Raw genomic sequence first — 25400 nt, forward strand, 5'->3', positions numbered from 1 at the left:
GGAAAGGTGGGAGACGGGAGATGCTTAAATTCAAAAAAAGAGACAAATGTTATTAGCCAAGTGGTGGGAGCCCCTTGAAAAACCATTTAATTAAAGTGGAGAAAAAGCCTCAACTTTCTATAACATGCAGACGGCAACCCAATGAGTTTTCATAGCCGTTTTAATTCTGTATCATGGGCAAAAAAACTCCCAAATGTAATTTTACAAAAATGTAGAAGATCGATGTGTTGGACCAGGCATTCTGACTGGTGACTTCCATGAAGATAAGTGTATTTTGCCTCTGGTTCTTTTTCCTTTTCCCTGTGCACAGTGGTGGGATGATTTCCCATTTTTGAAAAATTACATTTTGAAGTTTTGTGGAGTTTTTTGCCCATGATACAGAATTAAAACGGCTAAAAAAACTCATTGGGTTGCCGTCTGCATATTATATAAGATTGAGGCTTTTTCTCCACTTTAATTAAATGTTTTTTTCAAGGGGCACTCCCACCACTTGGCTAATAAAATTTGTTTCTTTTTTTTATTTTATATTTAGTTATTATTAGTAGTATTCTTGTGTGACTAAGAGATGTTTAAATATCTATGTGGCGTAAATGCACATGAGTTGAGTCTCTTTCAATTGAAAGGAAGCTCTGGAATGAGAGGGCAGAGGATGAAGTTAAGAAGTGATGGGCTCAAGAGTAATCTAAGGAAATACTTTTTTTACAGAAAGGGAGGTAGATGCGTGGAAGAGTCTCCCGGAAGAGGTGGTGGAGCCAGAGACTGTGTTTGAATTCAAGAAAGTGTGGGACAGTCACGTGGGATCTTTTGGGGAGAGGAGGAAATAGTGGATGCTGTGGATGGGCCATTTGGCTTCTAGCTGCCGTCATGTTTCTACAAATAGTGAATGTACTAGAGTCAGAAATGAATCTCTATCTATTAAATCCTCACTTTTTTAAGCCCCCTCTTACAAAGCTGCGCAGCTGGGTGTCACATGGTAAATGTTCTGACGCCCATTAGATTCCTATGGGCATTGGAGCATTTACCACACTGCCAGCTTTTGTAAAAGAGGGGGTTAATGTGTTAATTTGTGTTTTCACATGATCCCTGAATGTTAACGTCACATCAAATAGGAGGCCTAAACACCTAAAGGAAGCTTCAGTTGGAAGGAGACATACTGGAGCTGAAGAAGCTTCGTGACCATTATAAATCCAACCTGCCACACTCAAACACATATGGTGGCGTCGTTTCAAAGCGCTTAGACTTACGAAGTTCCAATCTGTGCTTTGAAAAAGAGCCATCCAATCTTCTACCATATCTAAACACTGCTGTAAGAGGGGAATAATCTAAGCTATGGGGGCTCAAAACGAAACTTAAATACGTCTTTAAAACCCACCCAAATCGGCACTTGGACAATCTAAAAGACACACAGAGCTGAAAGGGGCATTTTTGCAGGAGTTGTTAGGGCCAACCTAGACTTAGTCGTCCTGCAGGGATAAACGAATGTTTGGTGAGACTCCCTAGACAGAATTTATACGTTGAGTTAGACGATGGAAAGACACATATAAGTGCCCAAAAGGTGCCCAAAGTAACCAGATAACCACTGCAGACACAAAGTAAATACCTCCCCCCCCCATACACACCCTGTGTTTACTGACCCCATCACCCCCCCCCCACACACACACACACACACACAAATTCAGAATAAAAACGTACATACCTGCCTCTGGAACATCAGCACCTGCTATAGGAAAGCCTAGTAGAGCTGCACAAAGGTGGCTTAAGTAGTCAGAGGGTGGGCTAGTGAACCATGGAGAGGAGGACCCAGGCCCATAAGACACTCTAAACTAAACTAAACTAAACTAAATCTTGGGTTTATATACCGCATCATCTCCGCAGATGGAGCTCGACACGGTTTACATGGTTAGGGAAGGAACGGAACTCCAAAGGGATTATATAAGTAAGAGAGAACAGAGGTTAGGTGTGAGAGTGCCAGGAAGGGGACGGGGTTACGTTTTGGAGAAGAGCCAGGTCTTCAGATGCTTACGGAATGGAAGAAGGGGGCTCAAATTGCGGAGAGGGGAAGGGAGACTATTCCAGAGCTGAGCGATTCTGAAAGGGAGGGAAGACCCAAGTTTACCAACAAGGGAGATGCCTTTTAAGGAGGGATAGGATAGTTTTAATTTTTGCGTGGATCTAGTGGAGATTGGATTTGAGCAATTCCAGGATAGAGGGATAAGAAGAGGAAGGATACCGTGGAGGATCTTGAAGGTTAGGCAGGCACATTTAAAGTGGACCCTGGAAATAACGGGAAGCCAGTGGAGCTTGGACAGGAGCGGTGAGACATGGTCAAATTTACTTTCACTCTAACCACTACATTTATGGTGAAAAGTGTGAACCCACCAAAACTCACCAAAATCCTACTATACTGCTATATAAGTGCCTCCTGCAGCCATAAGGGCTATTGGGGTTGTAGACAGGTGGATATAGTGAGTTTGGGGGGGCCGACTGTGATCTATAAGGGAGTTGTGGTGAGATGTTTATGTGGCACCCTTTTTGTGAAGTTCACAGCAGTGCCCTGTAAGGTGCCCCACTGTTCTGTTGCCATGTCTGGGTGGCCACTCCATTACAAGATTGGCCCCTCCCACATCCAAAAGGTCTTGTTCTGGGCGTTTGGGACTTGGAAGAATTTATGGTCGAGAATGTGATATAAAGATAAACGTAGTGGCGGTCTGGACGATTTTTTAAAAAATATATATTTTGGACCTACTTTTCAAGGATGGATATTTTGCTGCCTCCGACTTTGGGTGACTAGTGCCCTACGTCCAAATCAGACTTAGACGTTTCTTTTGATTATGCTCCTCCACCTGTTTAGCATGTCACACCAACAGTAAATCATCGGCACGCCATATGCCTGGATGTGATCTAATAAAGAACATAAGACTGGAGATAATGGGGATCCTCATGGAACCCCCTCAACTTATACTTCTAGGAGTAGAACTATTTGTCGCACCTATTGTCTGCCAAAAATGTACGTTGCTGCCAACCAAGATAATACCGTTGCCCCACCCCTAACTGCTTGTATCGATATAACAGTAAATCAGCATCAATTATATCAAATGTGTACATCAGGTCTAATGAAACCCCCAAAACTCCCTCCCCTTCATCCAGCTATCCACTAAATTCGTTCAATACCTCCAACGGTGTGTTTCGGCTCTTGGGGGTCTGAAGGTGCTTGCATTCTGCTGAAAATACTTCTGAATTTAGGATAGCTATGTGATGCGCTGACCTTTTTGATTTTATTGACTACATAGAGGGGCATAATCGAAAGGAACGTCTAAGTCCATATTCATCTAAGTTGCAAGTCATGTAAAGTAAAAAACAGCCTAGGACACATTTTCAAAAATACGTCCAAATTTTTTTTCATTTCAAAAATTGTCTAAGTATACGTCCTGCCGATCTGATCGTCCAAGTCGCTAAATCGTCCATCTTTATACCACATTTTTGTCCAACTTTTGTCCAAGTCAAAAACGCCTAGAACAAGCCCTGTTGGACGTGGGAGGGGGTCTGCAAAGTGATGGACTGAAGACCCAGCCATGGCACCTAAATAGTAGGGTACCTTACAGGGCACTGCTGTGAATTTCACAAAAAGGGTGCCATGTCTTCACTCACTACAGCTCCCTTATAGGTCACGATGAGCCCCCCAAACCACCTCAAGAATCCCCTAGACTCACTTATCTACCACCCCAATAGCCATTATGGCTGCAGGAGCCACTTATATGCCAGTAAAAAAGGGTTTTGGGGGTGTATAGGGGAGTGCATATGTTTCAATATCAATGCAGTGATTACAGGGGCTTATGGGCATGGGTCCTCCTCTCCATGAGTCCCTAACTCACCCCCATGACGGCTTAAGACGCCTCTGTGCGGCACGACTAGGCTTTCCTATGCCAGGTGGCCAGGTGATGATGTTCTGGAGGTACAATTTTCAAGTTGTGATTAATATTTTTATGGGGGGGTGGTTGGTGATCACTGGGGTCTGTATTATGTGTTTGCAGTGCTTATCTGGTCACTTTAGGTGGGTTTTTGTGACTTAGACCATGTTTTAAATGGTCTAAGTCACAACGTCCAAGTTCCGTCTAGGCTCTGTTGTAAAACTTTCAGTTATACATGCTGTACAACTAAGTCTAAGCCGGCCCACGTCCCGCCCTTGACATTCCTCCTGACACGCCCCGTTTAGCTATAGTCATTCAGCAGCACAATGAAGGCCTAGGCCGTTTATAAATACGTCCAAAACCCGATTATCGGCACTTGGACGTTTTTGACTAATGATCTTTTTGGATGTTTTTCTCTTTCGATTATGGGCCCCATAGTGTTTTGTCCCAGTTCTCCACTTACTAGCATCATTGGCTGCCAACAGACTATAGATAGATTTTCAAATGCTTGTTCTTGTCTGCTCCAAAGTGCTTCCAAGCCTCAATCCAGCTCCATGAACCAGTGAACCATTTGAGATCGGTAGCAACCAGGTAGGCAGTTGTTCCAGACCTTTGTACAATACATTATGGCGATACCATACAAGTGATGTGCCTTTTCCATTGTGGGCCCACGACTGTGCAACAGCTTGCTGGGATATTTCTACGTCTGTACAACTTTTCAGATTCATTTACTTGTATGTGAGAGGTGTTGCCCACATTTGCTGTAATTGGGCTGGGTTTGTTTTCTACGGTGTTGATAAAATGAGGGGATTTGACATTTCATTGTGAGCTGTGTTGGTCTAATCACTCAAATGCAACATGTAAGTATTGAAAATAAATACTGTACTGTAAATACCTTCCCAGAGTCCTCGGCTCCTGGCTGCAGAGAGACTGAACAGGGCAGATTTGTTGCCATCTAGAGGAGATTAAGAAGCAGGATCCAAAGACACAGAAAGCCAAGGTTTAACAATACTTTTCACCCAACAGAGAACTCTAAGAGCCAATATTGAGATCACAGGCATTAGCCGGGCTGACTCTCGTGATCAGTGCTGAGCCCGGAGATTCAATGCTGGGCCGTTTCTGGTGACAGGCATTGAATATCCTGGTTTATTTTTGGCTGCTATAAAATTAAGCAGCTAAGTTGATATTCAGCTCTGGACGGCCAAGTTTGCAATGGCCAAAGATAGGCCTGCTATTTACACAGGCGATTTGGCCACTAGCACGTTAAATTTTGCAGCTAGCTGGCTAAGTTGTACAACATTGCCATATGTGCTAAGTAGCCATTTCTACTACAACTACTTAACATTTCTATAATGCTGCTACATTAAACATTCAAGAGACAGTTCCTGCTCAATAGAGCTTACAAGCTAATCAAGCAGACAAACCGGACAATTAGGGGATCAGGGAGTTCAATATTAGCTGAATAGTAGCACTTAGACAGATCAGGCGCTGTCTGGCAAGTCATGAAATCTCTCATTCTTCAATTATTATGAAGGATCTTCCTAAAACATTGTCTTTCAGGAAGTTGTGATTGATGAACAAAGTCCAGCAGAGGCTCCACAGGAAGTTTCTTTGATAGATTTGTGGTTAATTCATAATAGAATGGAAGGGTTGTTAAAATCGGTTATTACTTAAAATCAAGTCTTCTCATAAGTTTGGAGAAATTGGACAATAACATAACATCACAAGGATGATTTAAATTAGTTCGCTAAATGTAGATGGAAATGATTAGTATTAGCTGAAACCCAGATTTCTACTATGTGAAAACTTCCTACTTCAGCAGTTAGAGATTGCTATAGTTTGCTAGAAAGAGGAATCTTGGTTTGGACTGGACTCGTTTATGATCTTATTGAGGAGATTTGGGGGCTGACACATACAGAAAGAATGACCAGTTGGAAGCAGAAGAGTTTATTCCAGACTAGGTCCACCCTCTTAATTGTTTCTTCTAATAAAGCTCTTATAATGAAAACTTACTTCAAAAATAAGGATGCTACATTCTGGGGATCTAAAGTGTCAGTGTTTCCTGATGGAGCTAGGTCTACACAGTTGGGGTTCTGGCTTTGGGGGCTACATTCTGTTTGAAATTTCCATGTAAATGTTTGTTGAATTTTCAGGATAAAGACTAAGGGCTCCTTTTGTCAAGCCTAGCGGGGTTAGCGCGTCGGACATTTCATCACGCGCTAGCCTCCGCGGCAGGCGGTTTAACGCACGGTATTACGCGCGTTAAACCCCTACCGCAGCTTGATAAAAGGACCCCTATGTCTTTTGGGATCCATTACAATTAGGACAATTTCTCAAACTGAATGTGATTGTAAAAGTTTGATTAGGAGTTTAATTCGTTTTATGCCAAATTAGGATGGATCCAGTATTTGCCTCATTTGCTATATCACATCAACCTCTCATGATGGAATTTAGAGTTCTATTAGAATATTATGATATGATTTTTCCTATTTCCATATCATCTACTGTATTATGCACAAATAAAAAAGAAAAAGATTGAGGGATGCTTCTCTCTGAAAGTTGCCCCCTTAATAAGAACCGAGCCTTCCCACATCCTACAGACATGGGATACTCTTTTCAGGAACTCTGCTATGAAATGTGGCATTGCTAGCACGATTAATGTCCCATCAGTGATCTCCAACATGTGGCCCTCGAGCACCCCTCCACAATTGACATCCTCTCCCACTGCCCAAAGCTTTCTTTCCCAGCATCCCACCTCCTTTATCAAAACTTCCTTTTTCTGCGTGGGACACTACAGATAGAGGGCCCAGGGTGACAAGAGAACATAAGAATAACCTCACTGGGTCAGACCAGTGATCCATCCAGCCTAGTATCCCATCTTCACGGAGGCCAAACCAAGTTACAAGTACCTGGCAAAAACCCAAATGGTAGCAGTATTCCATGCCACCAGTGACTTCTCCCGTGTCTGTCTCAACAGCAGTTTATGGACTTTTCCTCCAGGAACTTGTCCAATCCTATTTTAAAATCAGCTACATTAACCGCTCTTACCACAACCTCTGGCAACACGTTCCAGAGCTTAACTATTCTCTGAATGAAAAAAATGTCCTCCTATTGGTTTTAAAAGTATTTCCCTGTAACTTCATCGAGTGTCCCCTAGTCTTTGTTATTTTTGACAGAGTGAAAAATCGATCCACTCGTACCCGTTCTACTCCACTCAGGATTTTGTAGACTTCTATCCTATCTCCCATCAGCCATCTCTTTTCCAAGCTTTCCCTAACCATTTTAGTCTTTCCTCATACGAGAGGAGTTCCATCCCCTTTACCATCTTGGTCGCTCTTCTTTGAACCTTTTCTAGTGCCGCTATATCTTTCTTGAGTTAAGGAGACCAGAATTGAACGCAATACTCCAGGTGAGGTCAAACCATGGAGCGATACAGGGGCATTAAAGCATTCTTAGTCTCATTAACTATCCCTTTTCTAATCATTCCTAGCATCTTGTTTGCTTTTTTGGCCACCACCGCACATTGAGCGGAAGGTTTCAGCATATTGTCTAAGATGATACCCAGATCTTTCTTGAGTGCTGAACCCCAAGGTGGACCCTAGCATTACATTACATTACAATAGTGATTTATATTCCATCAATACCTTGCGGTTCAAGGTGGATTACATAAAAGTTTTCAGACATTACATATAAAGTTTATGGTAACGATGATTTGGATTATTCTTCCCAATGTGCATCACTTTGCATATGTCCACATTACATTTCATCTGCCAATTTCCTATGATCTTCCTGCAGTTTTTCACAGCCCGCATGCATTTTAACAACTTTGAACAGTTTAGTGTCATCTGCAAATTTAATCACCTCAATTTTCAGATCCTTTATATATAAGTTAAATAGCACCAGTCCTAGTATAGATCCCTGTGGCACTCCACTATTTACCCTCCTCCTTTCAGAAAAATGCCCATTTAACCCTACCCTCTTTTTTTTTCTGTGATAACCAATTCCTAATCCACAACTGAACGTTGCCTCCTATCCCATAACTCTTTAATTTTCTCAGGAGCCTCTCGTGAGGAACTTTGTCAAAAGCTTTCTGAAAATCTAGATACCGGCTCATCTTTATCCACATGTTTATTCACACCTTCAAAGAAGTCAAGCAAATTGTTGAGGCAAGATCTCCCTCGGCTGAACCCATGCTGACTCCATCTCATTAAATCATGTTTGTCTACATGTTCCACAATTTTATTTTTGATAATTGTTTCTACCATTTTGCCCGGCACTGAAGTCAGGTCTGAAATGGTCAGGGGGCCCGATGAAGGAGGGCATCAACATTGTTTTTTCCAAATGGCGATGGGCCCCTCCAGCATCGATCGGCAACGCGGGCCCCCCTCCTCCCCATCAACGGAAAGTAAGGCAAGTAAGCAACGCGGGTAAGAAAGGCAACGGGAACTATAATTGTGTAAGCGGTGCTGCTTACCCAAAGCTTCCCTCTGACGCAGCTTCCTGTTTCTGCCTGGGCGCATGATGGGTGGGGCGGGGCAGGGGGCCCAGTGTATTTGTGTGCCTAGGGGCCCTCAATGAATTAATCCTGCCCTGGGTACTACAGACAATTTTAGGAGAGGTTACAGATCACTAACAACAGAGCAGCAATTTCGGAATGCCTTCAGCATTGTAGCACTTGAGACAGATCTGGAGCACTGAGGCATACTTAACCCCTCAACCCATTGGCAAAGCCTGCAATTTTTCCAGTCTTCTTCATCTCCGGCTTTGCTTTATTGATTTAATTGTGCCTATGGGTGAAGGAAGAATAAAGGTACGATTTTGTGGCCCTCAGAGCTTTCTCATTACCACTTTGCTGCCCTTTACATAAAAAAGGTTGGAGACCCCTGTCCTATATCCTCTCAAATTAAAATAAAAGTTCATTTTACCCTGGTCTGTACAATTCCTTCTAGTTCATGGTTTCTTACTGGTGACTTTATGGCATACATCTTCTGTCAGCGTGAGAAGTGCTATAGCAGGAAGATCGTCTCGCTGCTTTGGTTGCCATCGATAGAAGATAAGTGAACTGTTTTTGGTCTTTTTCTGGCTCCCTGTGCACAGTGGTGGCTTTGAAGAGTGTGGAGTTTTTGTAGGACTGGTTTGTAAACTCATTGGGTTGCCGTCCGTATATTGTGGATGCGTTGAGGCTTTTTCTCCACTTATTATAAATGTATTTTCATGGGGTATCTCCACCACTAGGCTAATAACAATATTTTTTGTGTATTGTATTTATATTTTTGTTATTGCAATTTGTATTCTTGTGATACACCTTACTTTCCCTACATGTTCCCAATTGCTCCCACAATACCATGACTAGTATCTCACGGCTGATTCTGAAATGTGAGCTAGAGGTGGCAGCTTACCTGGAAGTAGAAGGGATGAGCATGGTCGCCCAGCTTTTTCATTAACTTCTCCTGCAGAGGTGTAAGAGCTCTCTTCTCCTCTGGCTGTGGAGGGTATACCTGAGCCGCTAAGGAGTACAAGTCTTTCCTGAAGCTCAGGCCGATCAGGTCCATGTCATCACGGCCATAGCGGAAAGCACATGTCAGAGTCACAAATGCTGGGAAACCAGAAGGAAAGCAGTGGATGAGATGAGAGTAAACTTGACAGGGGAGACAGGAGGACAGACATGCAGGGATGCACAAGGACAGGTAGCTCATAGAAACGAGTGTCACCTCTGACAGGGTTACCATATGAATCCACAACCTAGTTTTGCCCCGTTTTAACCCTGAATTTATAGATCCAATTTCTCTATTTAGAAAAGCCCAAGGAGCTCACATTTAGGCCTAGTTTGATGGTGTGAACTCGTCCAATTACCATATGTGTCTTATTCCAAGAAAAGGAACCAAGTCCTAGAAACTGAGTTATTCATCTGGCTAAGTAATCCAGAAGATGCTGATTCAAATCTTTCTATCATTTCAATTGTCGGAGATAGCTGTGAATAGAACCCAACTGACATTGTTGCCTCGTTTCTCAAGTAAGCGTACACTAAGACTTGGTCCCTTTTCTTAGTTTGCGACACATATAGGGTCTGTTAATCAAAGGATTTGTACTCCTAAACTGACTTAAGTGCCTTAAAATTTCATTAAACTTCTAAATCTGGGAGACCACAAGATGCCTTGAGTGAGCAGGACACAGGTCTTTGCCACCGCAGGTTCCCGCATCCAAAAATGCAAATAATTTATCTCTGGGAGTGTACCTATGACTTGGCAGACGACCTTCGGCATCATTAAACAGCAGAGCTTTGGTTTATGGACAAATTTGTCCTGAAGTCTGAGACTGGGATGTCAAGTCACTCAATTAAAAAAAATTGGCTGTAGTTGGAGCAACTGATTGCCGTGGTAAGCAAAGCACGAGCACTTCAATAAGAACAGCTGTCATCAAAGTTTGCCGCAGTGGAGACACTTTACTTGCTGAAACAACTAACAGGACAGCTTCCCTCAAACAACATGTCTCTGACCTCCAGGGACCAGACTCCAGGGACCAGACTCCAGGGACCAGACGGACTTCACCTAACCAGCAGAGGTAAGAACGTCTTCGGACACCGTTTAGCCCGCCTGCTTCGAAGGGCTTTAAACTAGGTAAGTCGGGGGAGGGTACTCACTTAAATACCAGTGCAGTAAGAAACAATCCTGATGTGGTGATCCAAAACTGCGCTTCTAAGTCCGAGGTAAGTACCATCACTGCTAAAGGTTCACTAGGAGACACTTCGAGTCAGATAGGAAACTCTCTACAGGGGTTTAACAAACACACAGAGTGGAGAGCTATGTATGTTAACACACATAGTTTAGGGAATAAATTTCTAGAACTGGAAACAGAAATTGTGAATGCGGACCTAGACGTAGTGGCAATATCAGAAACATGGTTCACGGACTCCCATGGGTGGGATACAAATATACCAGGATACAACCTGATTCGACAAGACAGGAAGGGTAAGCTAGGAGGAGGGGTAGCACTTTACATCAAAGAGAACATCAAGATAACCAGGATCGCAGATGTTAAGTACACCGGGGAATCCATCTGGGTCAACCTGGCCAGAGGTGGAGAAAAGTGCCTGTACCTTGGTGTGGTATACAGACCTCCAAGACAAACAGAGGACAAGGATAACGAATTGATTGAAGACATTGAAAATATTACACTACGGGGGGACACTGTTCTGCTAGGGGACTTCAACATGCCTGATGTAGACTGGAACACACTCTCAGCGTCAACTTGTTGTAGTAGGAGGATTTTGACGTCCATGATGGGAGTACAGCTCAAACAAATGGTGCTAGAGCCCACTAGGGCCGAGGCCATCCTGGACCTTGTACTTGCAAACGGCGAGAGTGTTTCAGAAGTCTCAGTGGGAGAAACGCTGGCTACCAGTGACCATAACATGGTATGGTTCAACCTCAGGAAAGGCTTCCCTAAATCACAAACAAAAATGAGGGTACTCAATTTTCGGGGCACTGATTTCGCACGTATGGGAGAATTCGTCCATCAGACGCTGCAGGATCAAGAAGCAACTGATAATGTGGAAGCCATGTGGTCAAACCTGAAATTGACCCTACACGAAGCAACTATCCGCTACATAAAATCAGTAAATAAACAACAAAGAAACAAAAAACCCAAATGGTTCACTAAAGAGGTCGCGTACCTCGTCAAGGAGAAAAAAAGAGCGTTTCTTTCATACAAACGTACGGGAACAGGTGAAGCTAACATTGAATATAGGACCAGGTCTGCAGCAGTCAAAACAGCAGTCAGGGAGGCCAAACTTGCAGTGGAAGAAACTCTAGCAAAGAACATTAAGAAGAGGGACAAATCCTTCTTCAGGTACATTAGTGACAGAAAAAAAACACAAACGGGATAGTACGCCTCAAAACACCGGACGGGAATTACGCGGAAACAGATTCCGATAAAGCCAAACTACTGAATGAATACTTCTGCTCGGTTTTTACCTGCGAGGCACCGGGGCAAGGGCCACATCTGGAAGCAATGTCAAGCGTGGAAGACCCATTTCAGAATTTCGAGTTCACACCAGCTGATGTCTACAGCGAATTGTCAAGGCTCCAGGTAAGCAAAGCCATGGGTCCAGATGGACTGCACCCAAGAGTGCTCAGAGAGCTGTGCGATGTCCTGGCGGAACCATTAGCCATGCTCTTCAATCTCTCCCTAAAAAAGGGGAGAGTCCCCCTGGACTGGAAAACGGCGAATGTTGTTCCTCTACACAAGAAGGGTTGCAGAGCGGAGGCTGCGAATTACCAACCAGTGAGTCTCACATCGATAGTATGTAAACTCATGGAAACACTAATTAAAAGTAAGTTGGACATGATCTTGGATGAGGGGAATCTTAGGGACCCTAGTCAGCATGGATTCACTAAGGGTAGGTCGTGTCAATCCAACCTCATCAGCTTCTTTGATTGGGTGACAGGAAAGTTGGACTCAGGAGAGTCTCTGGACATAGTATATTTGGATTTCAGCAAGGCTTTTGACAGCGTACCACACCGCAGGCTGCTAAACAAGATGAAATCAATGGGGTTGGGTGAGACGATAACTGCATGGGTCAATGATTGGCTGAGTGGTAGACTTCAGAGGGTAGTGGTTAACGGTACCCTATCTGAAGCATCGGAGGTGACCAGCGGAGTGCCGCAGGGCTCGGTCCTTGGTCCTCTCCTTTTTAACATATTTATAAGGGACTTGACACTAGGACTACAGGGTAAAGCAACATTATTCGCCGATGACGCAAAACTGTGCAACATAGTAAGTGGAAGCTTTTTACAGGATAGTATGACACAGGACCTTCGTATGTTGGAAAACTGGTCCTCGACATGGCAGCTAGGCTTCAATGCTATGAAATGTAAGGTCATGCACCTCGGTAGCAGAAATCCGTGCAGAACTTACACCTTAAATGGAGTAACATTAGCTAGGACCTCAGTAGAACGAGATTTGGGAGTAGTCATCAGTGCAGACATGAAGGCTGCCAAACAGGTGGAGAAGGCCACATCCAAGGCAAGGCAAATGATGGGATGTATCAATAGAAGTTTTGTCAGTCGGAAACCAGAAGTCATAATGCCGCTGTACAGAACCATGGTGAGACCTCATCTGGAATACTGTGTGCAATTCTGGAGGCCACATTACCGTAAAGACGTGCTTAGAGTCGAGTCGGTTCAGCGGATGGCCACTAGGATGGTCTTGGGGTTCAAGGGTCTCTCGTACGAAGAGAGACTGAGCAGACTGCGGCTCTACACTCTAGAGGAACGCAGGGAGAGGGGGGACATGATTGAGACATTTAAGTTCATCACGGGACGTGTCGAGGTGGAAGATGACATTCTCTTCCCCAAAGGACCCTCGACCACAAGAGGGCATCCGCTTAAACTTAGAGGGGGGAAATTTAGTAGTGACACCAGGAAGTATTTTTTCACGGAAAGGGTGGTGGACCACTGGAATGAGCTTCCGGTGCAGGTGGTCGAGGCCACCGGCGTGCTCGACTTTAAGAGAAAATGGGACAATTACGTGGGATCCCTACGTAGGTCGAGTCACTAGCATCTAGACTATTGGGGTGGGTCAGTGGAGTGGGCAGACTTGATGGGCTATGGCCCTTTTCTGCCGTCATCTTTCTATGTTTCTATGACCTGGAAGACCATGTGTCTGAGGATTTGGGTACAGTCACTGACCTGCTGAAGAGTAGCCCAGGTAGACAAACTTGAAGACTTGGAAAACCACTTGAGGAGAGCAAATTTGCATCTCTTGGGAATACCAGGGTAAGTACCAGAACATCTCCCAACACTGTTAGAACAATGGTTCAAAAAAGAATTTGCATTTTCAAACAACTTTGGGCCTAGAACAGGAAGCTGCAAGATGGCCGATGGACTCTACAAATGGTAATGATTAAAGTACACAGTTATCTTCACAAAATTGAGATATTGTGACGAAAAGGGGCTCTTTACAATATGAGGGCTCCCCAATCAAAATTTTTTGATTACTCTGTACACAACATCTTCTGTTTTGCAATTTGAAAAGTGTCTCAATTCAAACTACTTCTGTGATAGGCTGGAGAAATGTTTATTATTCATGTTCCACAATGAAAATGTCCTTTGGGCAATTTTTTTTTTAGGAATACTGTTTAAAGGTAAACTTGATAGTATGAGCAAATCTCTCAGATTTCTTTCTCTTTTATATGCTACCAACAAACTTTGCACCACAAGCCAATGTTTGTTTAGGGTCTGAACAATGTTATTGGAAGCAAAGATAATGGACAAACCAATTCTATCAACTTCTTGTTTCTCTCTAGGTTGCCTTAAGAACTTAAGAATTGCCACTGCTGGGTCAGACCAGTGGTCCATCATGCCCAGCAGTCCGCTCACGCGGTGGCCCTCTGCTCCAAGACCAGCACCCTAACTGAGACTAGCCCCACCAGCGCACGTTCCTGTTCAGCAGAAACTTGTCTAACTTTGTCTTGAATCCTTGGAAGGTGTTTTCCCTTATAGCAGCCTCTGGAAGCAATCATTATCAACTCTGGGTAGCCTTTTTCCTTAAATCTAAGTTTCATTTCAAACTATCTTTTTTTATATGTGTAGTGCAAAGTCTTCTTAATCTTAAGAACTTAGAAGATTTTTCAATGATATATCACTGGTAAAGTGGATATCTAAAAATGAAATAGTTCTAGTATCATATTGCATTTGGAATTTCAAATTGTTATCTAATTCAGTGGTTCCCAACCCTGTCCTGGAGGACCACCAGGCCAATCGGGTTTTCAGGCTAGCCCTAATGAATATGCATGGAGCAGATTTGCATGCCTGCCACTTCCAGTATATGCAAATTTCTCTCATGCATATTCATTAGGGCTAGCCTGAAAACCCGATTGGCCTGGTGGTCCTCCAGGACAGGGTTGGGAACCACTGATCTAATTGGTTCAACCAAGCTGTAAATCTTTGAAGTTCTTCTATGGTGCCTTTCCAAATTACAAACACATCATCTATATATCTTTTCTATAACATAATGTTGTCTTTATACTGATGTTCTGTTAAATAGAAGTTTCAGATTCGGTTACATAGGGATTCAGGCAGTCTGTTCCAGGCATATGGTGCAGCAAGAAAGAAGGGACAGAGTCTGGAGTTGGCAGAGGAAGAGAAGAGCGCAGATAAGAGGGAACTTACCAGCTGAGCGGGGCTTGTGGGGGGGGGGGAGATAAGTGAAGAAAGATAGTAAGGGGCAGCTGAATGAGTGCATTTGTAGGTCAGTAAGAGGAGTTTGAATTGTATTCGGAAATGGATGGGAAGCCAATGAAGTGACTTTAGGAGAGGGGTAACGTGAGTATAGCTTCTCACAGAATCTGAGTTCTGCAGCTGAATTCTGGACAGATTGAAGGGGAGAAAGATGGCAGAACAGAAGACCTGAGAGTAGCGAGTTGCAGTAATCTAAGTGTGAGGTGATGGGGGCATGCATAAAATTTTGCTAGTGTGCTTGGAGAGGAAGGATTGGATTTTGGTAATACTATAGAGGAAGAAGCGGCAGGTTTTAGCGATATGTTGTATCTGGGCGGTGAAGGAGAGAGAGGAGTCAAAGTTGACCCCCGAGATTATGAGCAGACAAAACAGGAAGGATGAGTGTTGTCCACAGAGACGAAGAACGAGGGAAGTGGAGAGGTGGATTTAGGTGGGAAGATGAGCAACTCTGTTTTAGTCATATTCAATTTTAGATGGCGGTGAGACATCCAGGCGGCAATGTTGGACAGGCAGGCTGAGACTCTGGTCTGGGTTTCAGTAGAGATATTTAGCACAAAGAGGTAGATCTGTGAGTCGTCAGCATAGAGGTGATACTGGAAGCCGTGGGAGGAGATCAGTGCTCCAAGTGAACAAGTGTACTCGTAGATTGAGAAAAAGAGTGGGAAGGCTGTGGAGGAGGAACCACCATTGCGTACACTGAAGATGCGATGGGAGAGATAGGAAAAAACCAGGAGAAGCCAGAACCCTGGAATCCCAACAAGGACAGCGTATCAAGGATGATGCGATCAAGGAAGTGTACGCAATGGTGGTTCCTCCTCCACAGCCTTCCCACTCTTTTTCTCAATCTACGAGTACACTTGTTCACTTGGAGCACTGATCTCCTCCCACGGCTTCCAGTATCACCTCTATGCTGACGACTCACAGATCTACCTCTTTGTGCTAAATATCTCTACTGAAATATACGAGTGCTTTGGATTACAAGCATGCTTCTGGAACGAATTATACTTGCAAACCAAGGTTTTACTGTATATTGAATGTGTTAGGAATACCCCTCACATATACACACACACACACACACACACACACACATACACACACAAACTGACATTGCTCTTGTACAACCCTTTGCCTTGGGGCTGGGTACTTCCCTTGGCACAAAAGACACATAGAAGTGCAGGCCAGGGATGTATGAGAGAGAGGTGTAGGTGGTGAAAAATGAATGTTTGGGTGGAATGATGTCTGATGTTTAGGTCATTTGACTGGGATTACTTTTGGAAAGAAGTGCTCCTACAGTCAAGAAAGGTGGTTAAGTGGGTATATTATTCTTGTGTGGCCAGGGAGAGGGCAGACTGGAATGATGTCAGCATGAAGTGTATGAAGTCAGCTTGCGTATGGGATTTAAGCCAGAGATGTTTAGCGGGTAGTGTTTTAATAAGACGTGCACTTATTTAGGGTTACCAGACGTCCGGGAAAACCCAAACATGTCCTTTTTATAGAAAACCGTCCAAGTGCCTCAAAAGATTTCAAAGTCTGGTAGTTTGTCTGGGTTTCCCAAGCTTGGGGCCTTGTCTGAAGACATGATGACATGTGATGTTATCACGTTGCATCCATGCATGCTTGGAGGCCCTCCAGACATGGCACCGAGCTTGGGAAAGGAGCCTGGAGCGGAATGAGGCCACGTATCCTCTTTTCGTGGAGAAGAAATCTGGCAATCCTACACTTATTCTCCTGTATAAGATGGCTTACAGAGCACTGTCCAAAGCAGAAGTATCTTTCTGCAAGTACTGGATCCACAGGTAGAAACTGCTGCATCTATATTTTCTTTTATTAAACACTTGACTCTCTGCAGTAGAGGATGGGCCTGATTGTCCATCACTCAGCCATGGAGATGGTCTTTTGGTGATTTTGAAAGGAAATATGTGGGATGTTCTTTGGAAAACAAGTTGTAGAACCACCTTCTCAGCACAGGAGGGCTCCAGAGGCAGAGAAAAGGGAGAAGGGAAGAGTTCCTGAAGTGTAGAGAACCTGGAATTTTTTGTTTACTAATCAGTAGAGGACGGTAGGTTCTGAGCCATTGGGTCTCTTCTAACCACCTTGTTGGACAGCATTGGGTATATTTTCAAAAGAAACTGCTTTTCAAATGTTTTTCTCCTATTCACTGGCACGATTTTGGAAGACTTTTAAAAAATCTAGCCTGTTTGATTCAGATGAAAATTTGCTTCTCTTATCTGCCCCACAGACCTTTTGAAAATTCACCGGTCTGTGGTCCTGTCCTATCCTCTGCACAATGGCACAGATTCACAGTGTTTTTCTTTCGGTATCACGCTTGTCTTTTTCTGGGCTAGACCCCAGTTTCATTTCTCAGTCCTGGGCAGGGAGTGTTCAAACAAGTCCCAAGGGGAGAGGGATGTCAACCACTGCTTGATGGTGACACCTACTGGCCATGAATAGAATGTACACATATCAGGTTCTAGAGAGAGCCAAAATCTCTGGCTGCAGTACCTGAGCTCTGGAAAGTTATAATAAGGAAATTTCCCTAACTGGCTCTGAATAAAGGCTCCTGGTAATATAGCCTGATAGACATAGCAGAGGAAGCTGGTGCCAATTCTTCCCTACCTCCCCCTGGATGAAAAATTACCTTTTCTGTTCTTGAGATATTCTGGATCAATCAAGACAATTCCATCTGAAAGAAACAAATTTGGGTATGAGCGGAAAGCAGTGAGGAATGGGACAGAGTCCCGTGACATCCTCACGCACAGTGCATAAACCTCCCTTCCCCAGTGCTGTGTGTGTGTGGCCCTTTCCCTCTACTCCCCTGAGTACGATTATTACAGAAGTACTATAGAGTAGATAAGGAAGCCTTAGGGACCCCCACCCCATCTCTTGACTTTGGAGATGCAAAGTTCGGATTTTTGGCAGGTTTATTCAATTGGATAAATTCTAGAAGGCATATCACATATAGGGACTGTAGGGATGCTTTTGGGTTCCCAAACTCTGCCTTCAGTTATAATCATACTGATTTAATCCACAGACTCTTGTCGTGAGTGGATTGTAAGCTGCACACTTCAGGGACATTTTTCTGAGTCTGTACACTGCTGCACATACCTTGTTGGGTTATATCAATATTTAATAGTGGTTAAACTGAAATCTGCCCTATATAGACAGAAGGGAGATTCAATTGGGCATCAAGGAAAGGTCCTTGCATGCCTTTTCTTTCCCTCCGAATGCACAGTATAAACACATTGATTCTGACCTATAGGTTCGACATGGTCCACATGATCCACAAAATCTCGCTTTCCCACGTAGAGAGAGAGCTGGTGTTCGGTGAGAGCAGAGAGAAAGAAAGAAAGAGTGAGGTGTTAGTTACGTCAGAAGGCAGAGATTTTGAACCAAGAAACCTAAGAACTAACACCTCAGTAAAGCCAGTGAAGATGACTGAGCACTTCTTTAGCTATGCTAGTGCAGTTAGGGGAAAACTTTTGCACGTCTGTCCTGGGGATGTTTTTAAATGCAGCTGTCTAGATTTGCATTAGCCATTTGTGCAGGCTGCTGATCGGATTGAAAATGAAATGTCGGTGTGCCCTTTTATTCCACTGACATCAGGAATCTCCTCTTTAAATCAAGAGCTGGTGCACTGGTGCTGGGGGATGGATGGGTGAACGAAACCAGCACATACTACAAGAACAATGATCATTTGTCCCTGCCCCATTCCTGTAAGCTCTGCCTTAACCACACAAGCCTCAAACACTTATCAAGTTTCAAGTTTAGTAGGTGTTTATGTAAGTGGTTTTACAATGAGGCACTCAAGCATTTTCCCACCATCTATCTGACGTATGATTTTAAAGTCTTTGAGGCTTGTACAGATGAGGACGGAGCTTGCAGGAATGGGGCAGGAAAAGAACTCACTGGGAAGGGGAAATGAGTTCCCGTGTCATTAGCTAATCTAAAGATGAGGCCAGTTTACTTAGGGTTTCTAGATTTTGACTAAAAAAGAGGATGTGTGGCCCTGTCCTGTTCCACCCCCAACCCCAGCCCCACTCAAATCTTGCAACTGCGCCTCCAGACGCAGCCTCAAGCTCAATGGTTTTCAGAACCAGGACAAACTGCTGGGTTTTGAAAACCCATCTGGACGCCTGGACAGTCCTCTAAAAAGAAGACATGTCCGAGTAAATCCAGGCATCTGGTAACCCTAAGTTTACAGAATTTATCCTCTGCAGGATCTTGGCTCTTATTCAGCTCATTGAGGAGAACAAATTAAAAAGCCTGGGACAATCCAGTACAGGTCTTCCAATATCCCCCCTCCTCAGCTCCCCGATCCAATTCCACAATCTCCCATCCACCCCTGAGCTTTTTTAATTCTCCAAAAACTGACATAACTTCTAACACAAAGGAACAAACGAGAGAAGCTGATTTCTGAGCTCTCTTACCTTCCCATTGGGGCTGCTCTTCTTAAAGACTCTGTAGAAAGATACAGAAAGGTCAAAATGTGAGAACCATTCACTGATGGGGTCCTCTCTGACCTGAATCTCACTGTTCCCTTCCTCCCTAGCTTTATCCCTCTGTTCTTGCCATCCCCCTCTCCTCTACCACAGAAAGCAGATGTCAGATGTCACGTCCTATTATCCCTAATCCTTAGTGCCTCTGTGTCTTTGAGCATACTGTAAAATTAATTACCAGGCCTAGTACTTTCATGCATGCAGACGAGACAAAGCAATCTGTCAAAGCAATCCAAGGAAGAATGAGGCCTGCTTGCACTTGCTCCAGACACTTTTGGGCCCTTAAGTTATCCTGAACTACACCACTGTACAAAAAACAAAAACACTCATTAACTACTTTCAACTGACCCATTGAGATTTTCCTGTTAAGGAAGTTATAGGCCAGAGGAGGTTTGAACTGCCCTAGCTGGGCCAGAGCCTGGTGGTCTTCCTTGGCTCATCAGTTTTATAGCCCATCCTCCCCAGGATCCCTGAATGGGTTACGTTACAAGGATATGTACACAGTAATTTTCAGGATCAATAACGAGTTACAGAAGAGTGAGATTGTTTTCGATAACAAACATGCTATGGGGAAACTAAGAACACCCATGCTATAGTGAATCTACATGCTACAGGATCAATAATGAACTCCAGAAATAGTACACACGAGTTACAGAAAATGGAGACCTTTAAAAAAAAAATAAAAATACAACACATGCTATTAGGGAGGGGGGGTTTGAAGACACCTATGCTTTAGTTAAACTAAGAGAATACAAGCTATATAGAGTCTCAGAGTGGTATCTGCATGGCCATAGTAACATAGTAGATGACGGCAGATAAAGACCCGAATGGTCCATCCAGTCTGCCCAATCTGATTCAATTTAATTTTTTTTTTTTAGTTCAAAAATTTTTTTATTGGTTTTTGGAAAACATAAAAAACATAAGTACAAAAAGAAGAGCTCTGCCCAGTACTGTTCTTAGGTTCCAACTACTGAAGTCTCCGTCAAAGCTCACTCCAGTCCATCTACACATTCCTAGCCATTGATGCCCTCCCCAGCCCATCCTCCCCCAAACGGCCATACACAGACACAGACCGTGCAAGTCTGCCCAGTACTGGCCTTAGTTCTTCAATATTTACTATTATTTTCTGCTTCTAGATCCTCTGTCACCGTTTTCCTCTCCACCACCTCTCCCGGCCGAAATAGATAAGAGCACAGCATTGGCTGACAGATTCAGGTGCCCCGAGTTACGGTGTGAACTTTTACCAATGTACAAAGGTATACAGGTGAAACCCGGAGAATTTCTATGCTGGCCATTATCTCCCTCTAATCCGGATGTTACCCTTTCTCTGAATGGATAGAAGAGGTGGACTGTATGCAAGGAATATTGCCTGTAGAAACTTCGGGAGGATCTCGTACAAAGATAACATCAGTAGCAAAAATGCCTTCAAAGCTGATGACCAGAGATCACTTTCTGCCCAAAAGCTGACAACCTTTCACTTTCCTGATAGATCTAGAACCTGTGGTACATTTGGAGCTGGAAGCATTCAACCAAGCAACACAGCAGCCGGGCCACCTGGGTTATCCTACCTCCAGCCCTGTCTTGGTGATCTAGGAGAGACAGATTAGCTGCCAAAGCTTTCTAGCTTTGGATTTTCTCAGGGCAGAGGCTGCAAATACAGTTCTTTGTGGGATGCAAGGGACTCCCTTCCAGCACTGCACTCACCTCCATCCTTCCATGATGCTGGTGAAGGGAGGGTCCGAATTGTACTGGGTTAATAGCTCTCACCTCCAGCGGTTGCTTAATTGATCTATATTTCCTCTAAGGAGAAATGATCACACTGTTAAAACGCAATAAAAATGAAGCAGCCTCCCCCCATTGCCCCCAAAGATATTCTGTCTACCTCTTGAGCTGACCGTCTCTGTCAGTGGCTGCAGTGATACCTAACAGCAATCTCCAACGTGGCCATGTCCTCAGCGGTAATCTGCTCAGCCTCTATGTGCTTTACCCAGAGCGAGTTTGTGTATTCCTGTTTTAGGAGAATCCTATTAATTTCTTAGTTGGGCTAGGGCCTGGGGGAGATGGTTTCAAAGAAGCTTAGAGCTTGAGAAATGTTCAAGGAGTGGGATTAGGAAGAAAGAGCAGATCAAGGTGATTACATTTCAGTGCTCTACTGGATGGGCACATATGGATAGGGCTGTGGGAGCCTCATGAAAGCCACTGAGCTCTGGGACTAAGAAGCTCCTGTTGAGAGAGGCTCTGGAAGGGGCAGTGTGAGGGATGCCCGTCTGTATGAGAACTTCAGATGTCGTAGAGCAGAAAGAGGGTTCCTGGAGTAGCCAAGTGGGTGGTGTAGTCAACCATAGAGACGGGGACTCAGGCCCATATCCCACTCCATTACACTTATGGTGGAATATGTGAGCCTTCCAAAATCTACCCAAATCTCACTGTACCTACACCTGCAGGCATAAGAGCTAATGGTGTGGTGTACAGTTGGGTCCAGTAGGTTTTGGAGAGCTCACCATACACTATAAGGCACATGTGTCAAACACAAGGTTCTCGGACCGAATCCGGCTCACCTAGCCATTTAATGTGGCTCGTAGTGACTCTGCACCTGATACTACATTGTAGTGAAACCCTCTCCAAGAACCTCCTTGAGTCTGGACTCCCCCACCTACCACCTCCCTGTCGCTGACATTTAAAATCTTCAGGCAGCCCCGGAAGTGTTCTTTCTGCAGCATCCTGTCTACGTGGGAAGAGGAAGTGCTGCAGAAAGGACACTTCTGGGGCAAGCCAACAGCAGGAAGCTGGCTTCATTGCACCATTGGCTGCCTGAAAATTTTAAATTTCAGCGGCAGAGAGGTAGTAGGTCGGGGAGATGGGAACTGGGGACAGGTTGTACTGTAGGATCCAGCTGAGAGGGGATGGCTGGGATTGGGAATGAGGTAAGGACATACTGCATAGGCTGTGGGGTGAGGGGGGTTGGGAAAGCAAGAAGGACAGAGGCTGCATGGGCTGGGGGTTAGGAAGGGAGGGAAAGAGAGATGCTGCCGGTGGGTGAGGGAAGAGAAAAAGAAAATTCTTGGACATAGGTGTGTGGAGTGGAAGGGAAAGAGAGATTGTATACATGGGGAAGAAGGAGAACTGTTGGACATGATAGTGGTGGAGAGGAGGGAAAGGAGAAGAAGGTTGATGGAAGGAGGGAAGAGAGAGATGTCAGACCACTGGAATGAGAAGGAGAGAGAGAGAGAGAGAGAAATGCCAGACCATGGAATGGAAGGGAGGGGTGAGAGAGATGCCAGACTGCAGGAAGGAGAGGAGAGATGTTAGACCTCGGGAAGAGGGAGGGAAGAAGAGAGAGAGATGCCAGACCATGGGAGAGGAGAGAGATTCCAGGCTATAGGAGGGAGAGGAAAAAGATGCCAGACCATATGAGGGGGGAAGGGGGAAAATAGAGTTGACTGACCATGGAAAAGGAATGAGATGGTGCACGAGGATGGAGGGGAAGGGGAGACAGAGGAAGGAGACGGTGCACAGCAATGGGTACAGCAGGGAAGATATAAGACGAAATGCTTCTTATGGATAGATGGTAATAGGAGAGAAGAAAGAGGAAGGAGATGGGAAGGGAAGGCATGGAAAAGTAGATTTTGAGAAGAAAGCAGAAAAATGAAAGAAAGTTGAATGTTAAAAGTTAATGCTAAAGACGGATGTATGGCAGAAAGTGAAGGAGAAAAAAACAGCAAATGGATAAGGTGGCCCTGGATTACAGTTAAGAGCACAGACAGAAGGAAGTGCAGCCAGAGACTGGGAAAGATGGTTTGAAAACCAAAATCACCAGACAACAAAGGTAGGGGAAATGATTTTATTTTCAATTTAGTGATTGAATTGTGTCAGTTCTGAGAAATGACATCTGCTGTCTATATTTTGCACTGTTCAGGAAGAAATGCATTTGTTTCTATTTCTTCGGGGGTTGTTTTGCATGCTGAGTCTTGCATCTTAGGGTTTGTTTGTATATATTAGTACTTTTAGTTTATGGTCCTGTATTTGCATAGAGGTTATCTTTGTTCTGGTAGGAATGAATGTTGAGAAACATACAGTGAGTGTGCTTTGTGTAGCTTAATTTGGGGTTAATCATTATAGTGTGTGTGTATATATGAAAAATGAATGGAAAAATTGGTATTACAATTACGGTAGTACTATTATGGGGGTGGGGTCTGGGGCAGAGCTTTTGCCCCCTCCCCCAAACAAAAAAAGCGCTTGGGTTAGCGTGCGCTAAAAACACTAGTGCACCTTAGTAAAAGGAGCCCTAAGTATCTTAATAAAAGATTCAGCCGCGACTTAGCCTGTGTTTTAGATTTCGGCCCCTTATGTGATTGAGTTTAACACCCCTGCTGGGCCTTTTTATGTGACGTTCACCAGAGAGCCCCCCCGCTGGGAAGTCTGTTAAAAATGTTGGACCCTCTTACATCCCAATGGCTTGTTTTGTCTGGTTTTCTTTTGAACCGTTGAGAAATGACCATTTTCGAAACAAAAAGATGGACCTTTTTCTGTTTTGAAAATGGTCATGTTTGCTATTGAATTTTTATGCAGCTTCCGCAAAACATCCAAACTGGGATTTGGATGTCATATTGAAAATGCCCCTCTACATCAGCCTTTATGGAACCGTGTTGAACTGCTTTCTCAGTCTTTTGTAGAAATGTTCTCATATGGCCCTGTTCCCCCCCCCCCTCTGCATTCCTGAAAGCAGGTTGGTTGTATTGAAGAATGTAAATAATGTTTGTAGCTTTAAGACAAGCATCCAGTGTTTTTTTGCTTCATGTATGGTGGGCTAAGCCCCCTCTCTTTACTGCTCCCACCTGTCTGTTCTGAGTCCAGATTCAATTTTAGGCAAGCACATAACCGTATTGTACACCTTTGGAGCTGCTAGTCTAAGCTTAGTAGTGCTAGGTTCTGAAGTACAAAAGAAAGAAAGAAATTTGCAAGTACTGTATGTGGAATAAAATCCTGGCTTCCCCTGTCTCCGGGATGCACTGGTAGAGCAACTGAATTGTAAATTTATTTATTTCTTTGTTTTGAGTTTTGTATTAAAGATTTACTTAAGGAATTCAGAGTCCAGTCTGATAATAGTTTATGCTGACAGGGATCTTCTGGGAGTGCCAGTACAGGCCCAAAAGAGACTCTTCTAAATGTATAATGTTCCAAAAGAACATCAAAGTGAAATTTCCAGCTATGAGGGAAATGCCATTCCACCTCCCATGGACATCATCCCCTTTAAGTTGCCCACCTTGGCTTGATGAACAAAACAATCCATTGAACCAGTAATTACATATGTCAAAGATTCCCGAAATAGCCACTGAACACCTTTTCACTTAATGCCCATTCAAATAATCACAGGAAATTAAAGAATTTGGAGAAGGTCAGATGATGTAACAGAGCCCAGCTTTAGGCATTCACCATCATGGATCCTTTGTTTTGGCCAAGGCTGGATTTTTCCCACTGAGGAATAGCAACTATATAGCAGCTATAGGCAGGTGGGAAATGAGTCATTGATAATTTCCCCTAACAGCTCTAGAGAGAGTGTCTGAGAGAGCCTGTAGGAAGCAGGGAGCATTTCCCAGCACCATCTTTACTTACTCAAAGGTGAAGAAAATGGCTTCCAATGGACCTCCTGCCAAGGCAATCTCCATCAAGAAATGTAAAATTGAGCAAAAGTACTACAGTCAGGGCCTAGGGCCTGGCTGCTCTGGGTAGGCCTGCTCTTGCTATCAGAAGCCAAG

At 44.1% G+C, this 25400-nt stretch overlaps 2 protein-coding genes across 2 annotated transcripts in view; one reads left to right on the forward strand and one right to left on the reverse strand.

Annotated features, from left to right (window-relative positions):
* Positions 1-25400, reverse strand: part of ARR3 (arrestin 3) — a 65503-nt gene that overhangs the window by 36762 nt on the left and 3341 nt on the right. Inside the window, exons 2-6 of the mRNA XM_033945808.1 lie at positions 19576-19731; positions 18402-18462; positions 17787-17831; positions 9308-9504; positions 4804-4863 (exon numbers count right to left, since the gene is read on the reverse strand). Of these exons, the coding sequence (XP_033801699.1) occupies positions 4804-4863; positions 9308-9504; positions 17787-17831; positions 18402-18462; positions 19576-19731 (519 nt within the window). The remainder of the gene's footprint in view (positions 1-4803; positions 4864-9307; positions 9505-17786; positions 17832-18401; positions 18463-19575; positions 19732-25400) is intronic.
* The window catches only part of LOC117361421 (phosphatidylinositol 3,4,5-trisphosphate 5-phosphatase 2-like), a 95129-nt gene continuing 84097 nt past the window's right edge, over positions 14369-25400 (forward strand). Inside the window, exon 1 of the mRNA XM_033946726.1 lies at positions 14369-14442. The gene's annotated coding sequence lies outside the window, so the exon portion shown is untranslated. The remainder of the gene's footprint in view (positions 14443-25400) is intronic.

The sequence above is a fragment of the Geotrypetes seraphini genome, chromosome 5 (genome assembly GCF_902459505.1).
Source record: "Geotrypetes seraphini chromosome 5, aGeoSer1.1, whole genome shotgun sequence".
NCBI lineage: Eukaryota > Metazoa > Chordata > Amphibia > Gymnophiona > Dermophiidae > Geotrypetes > Geotrypetes seraphini.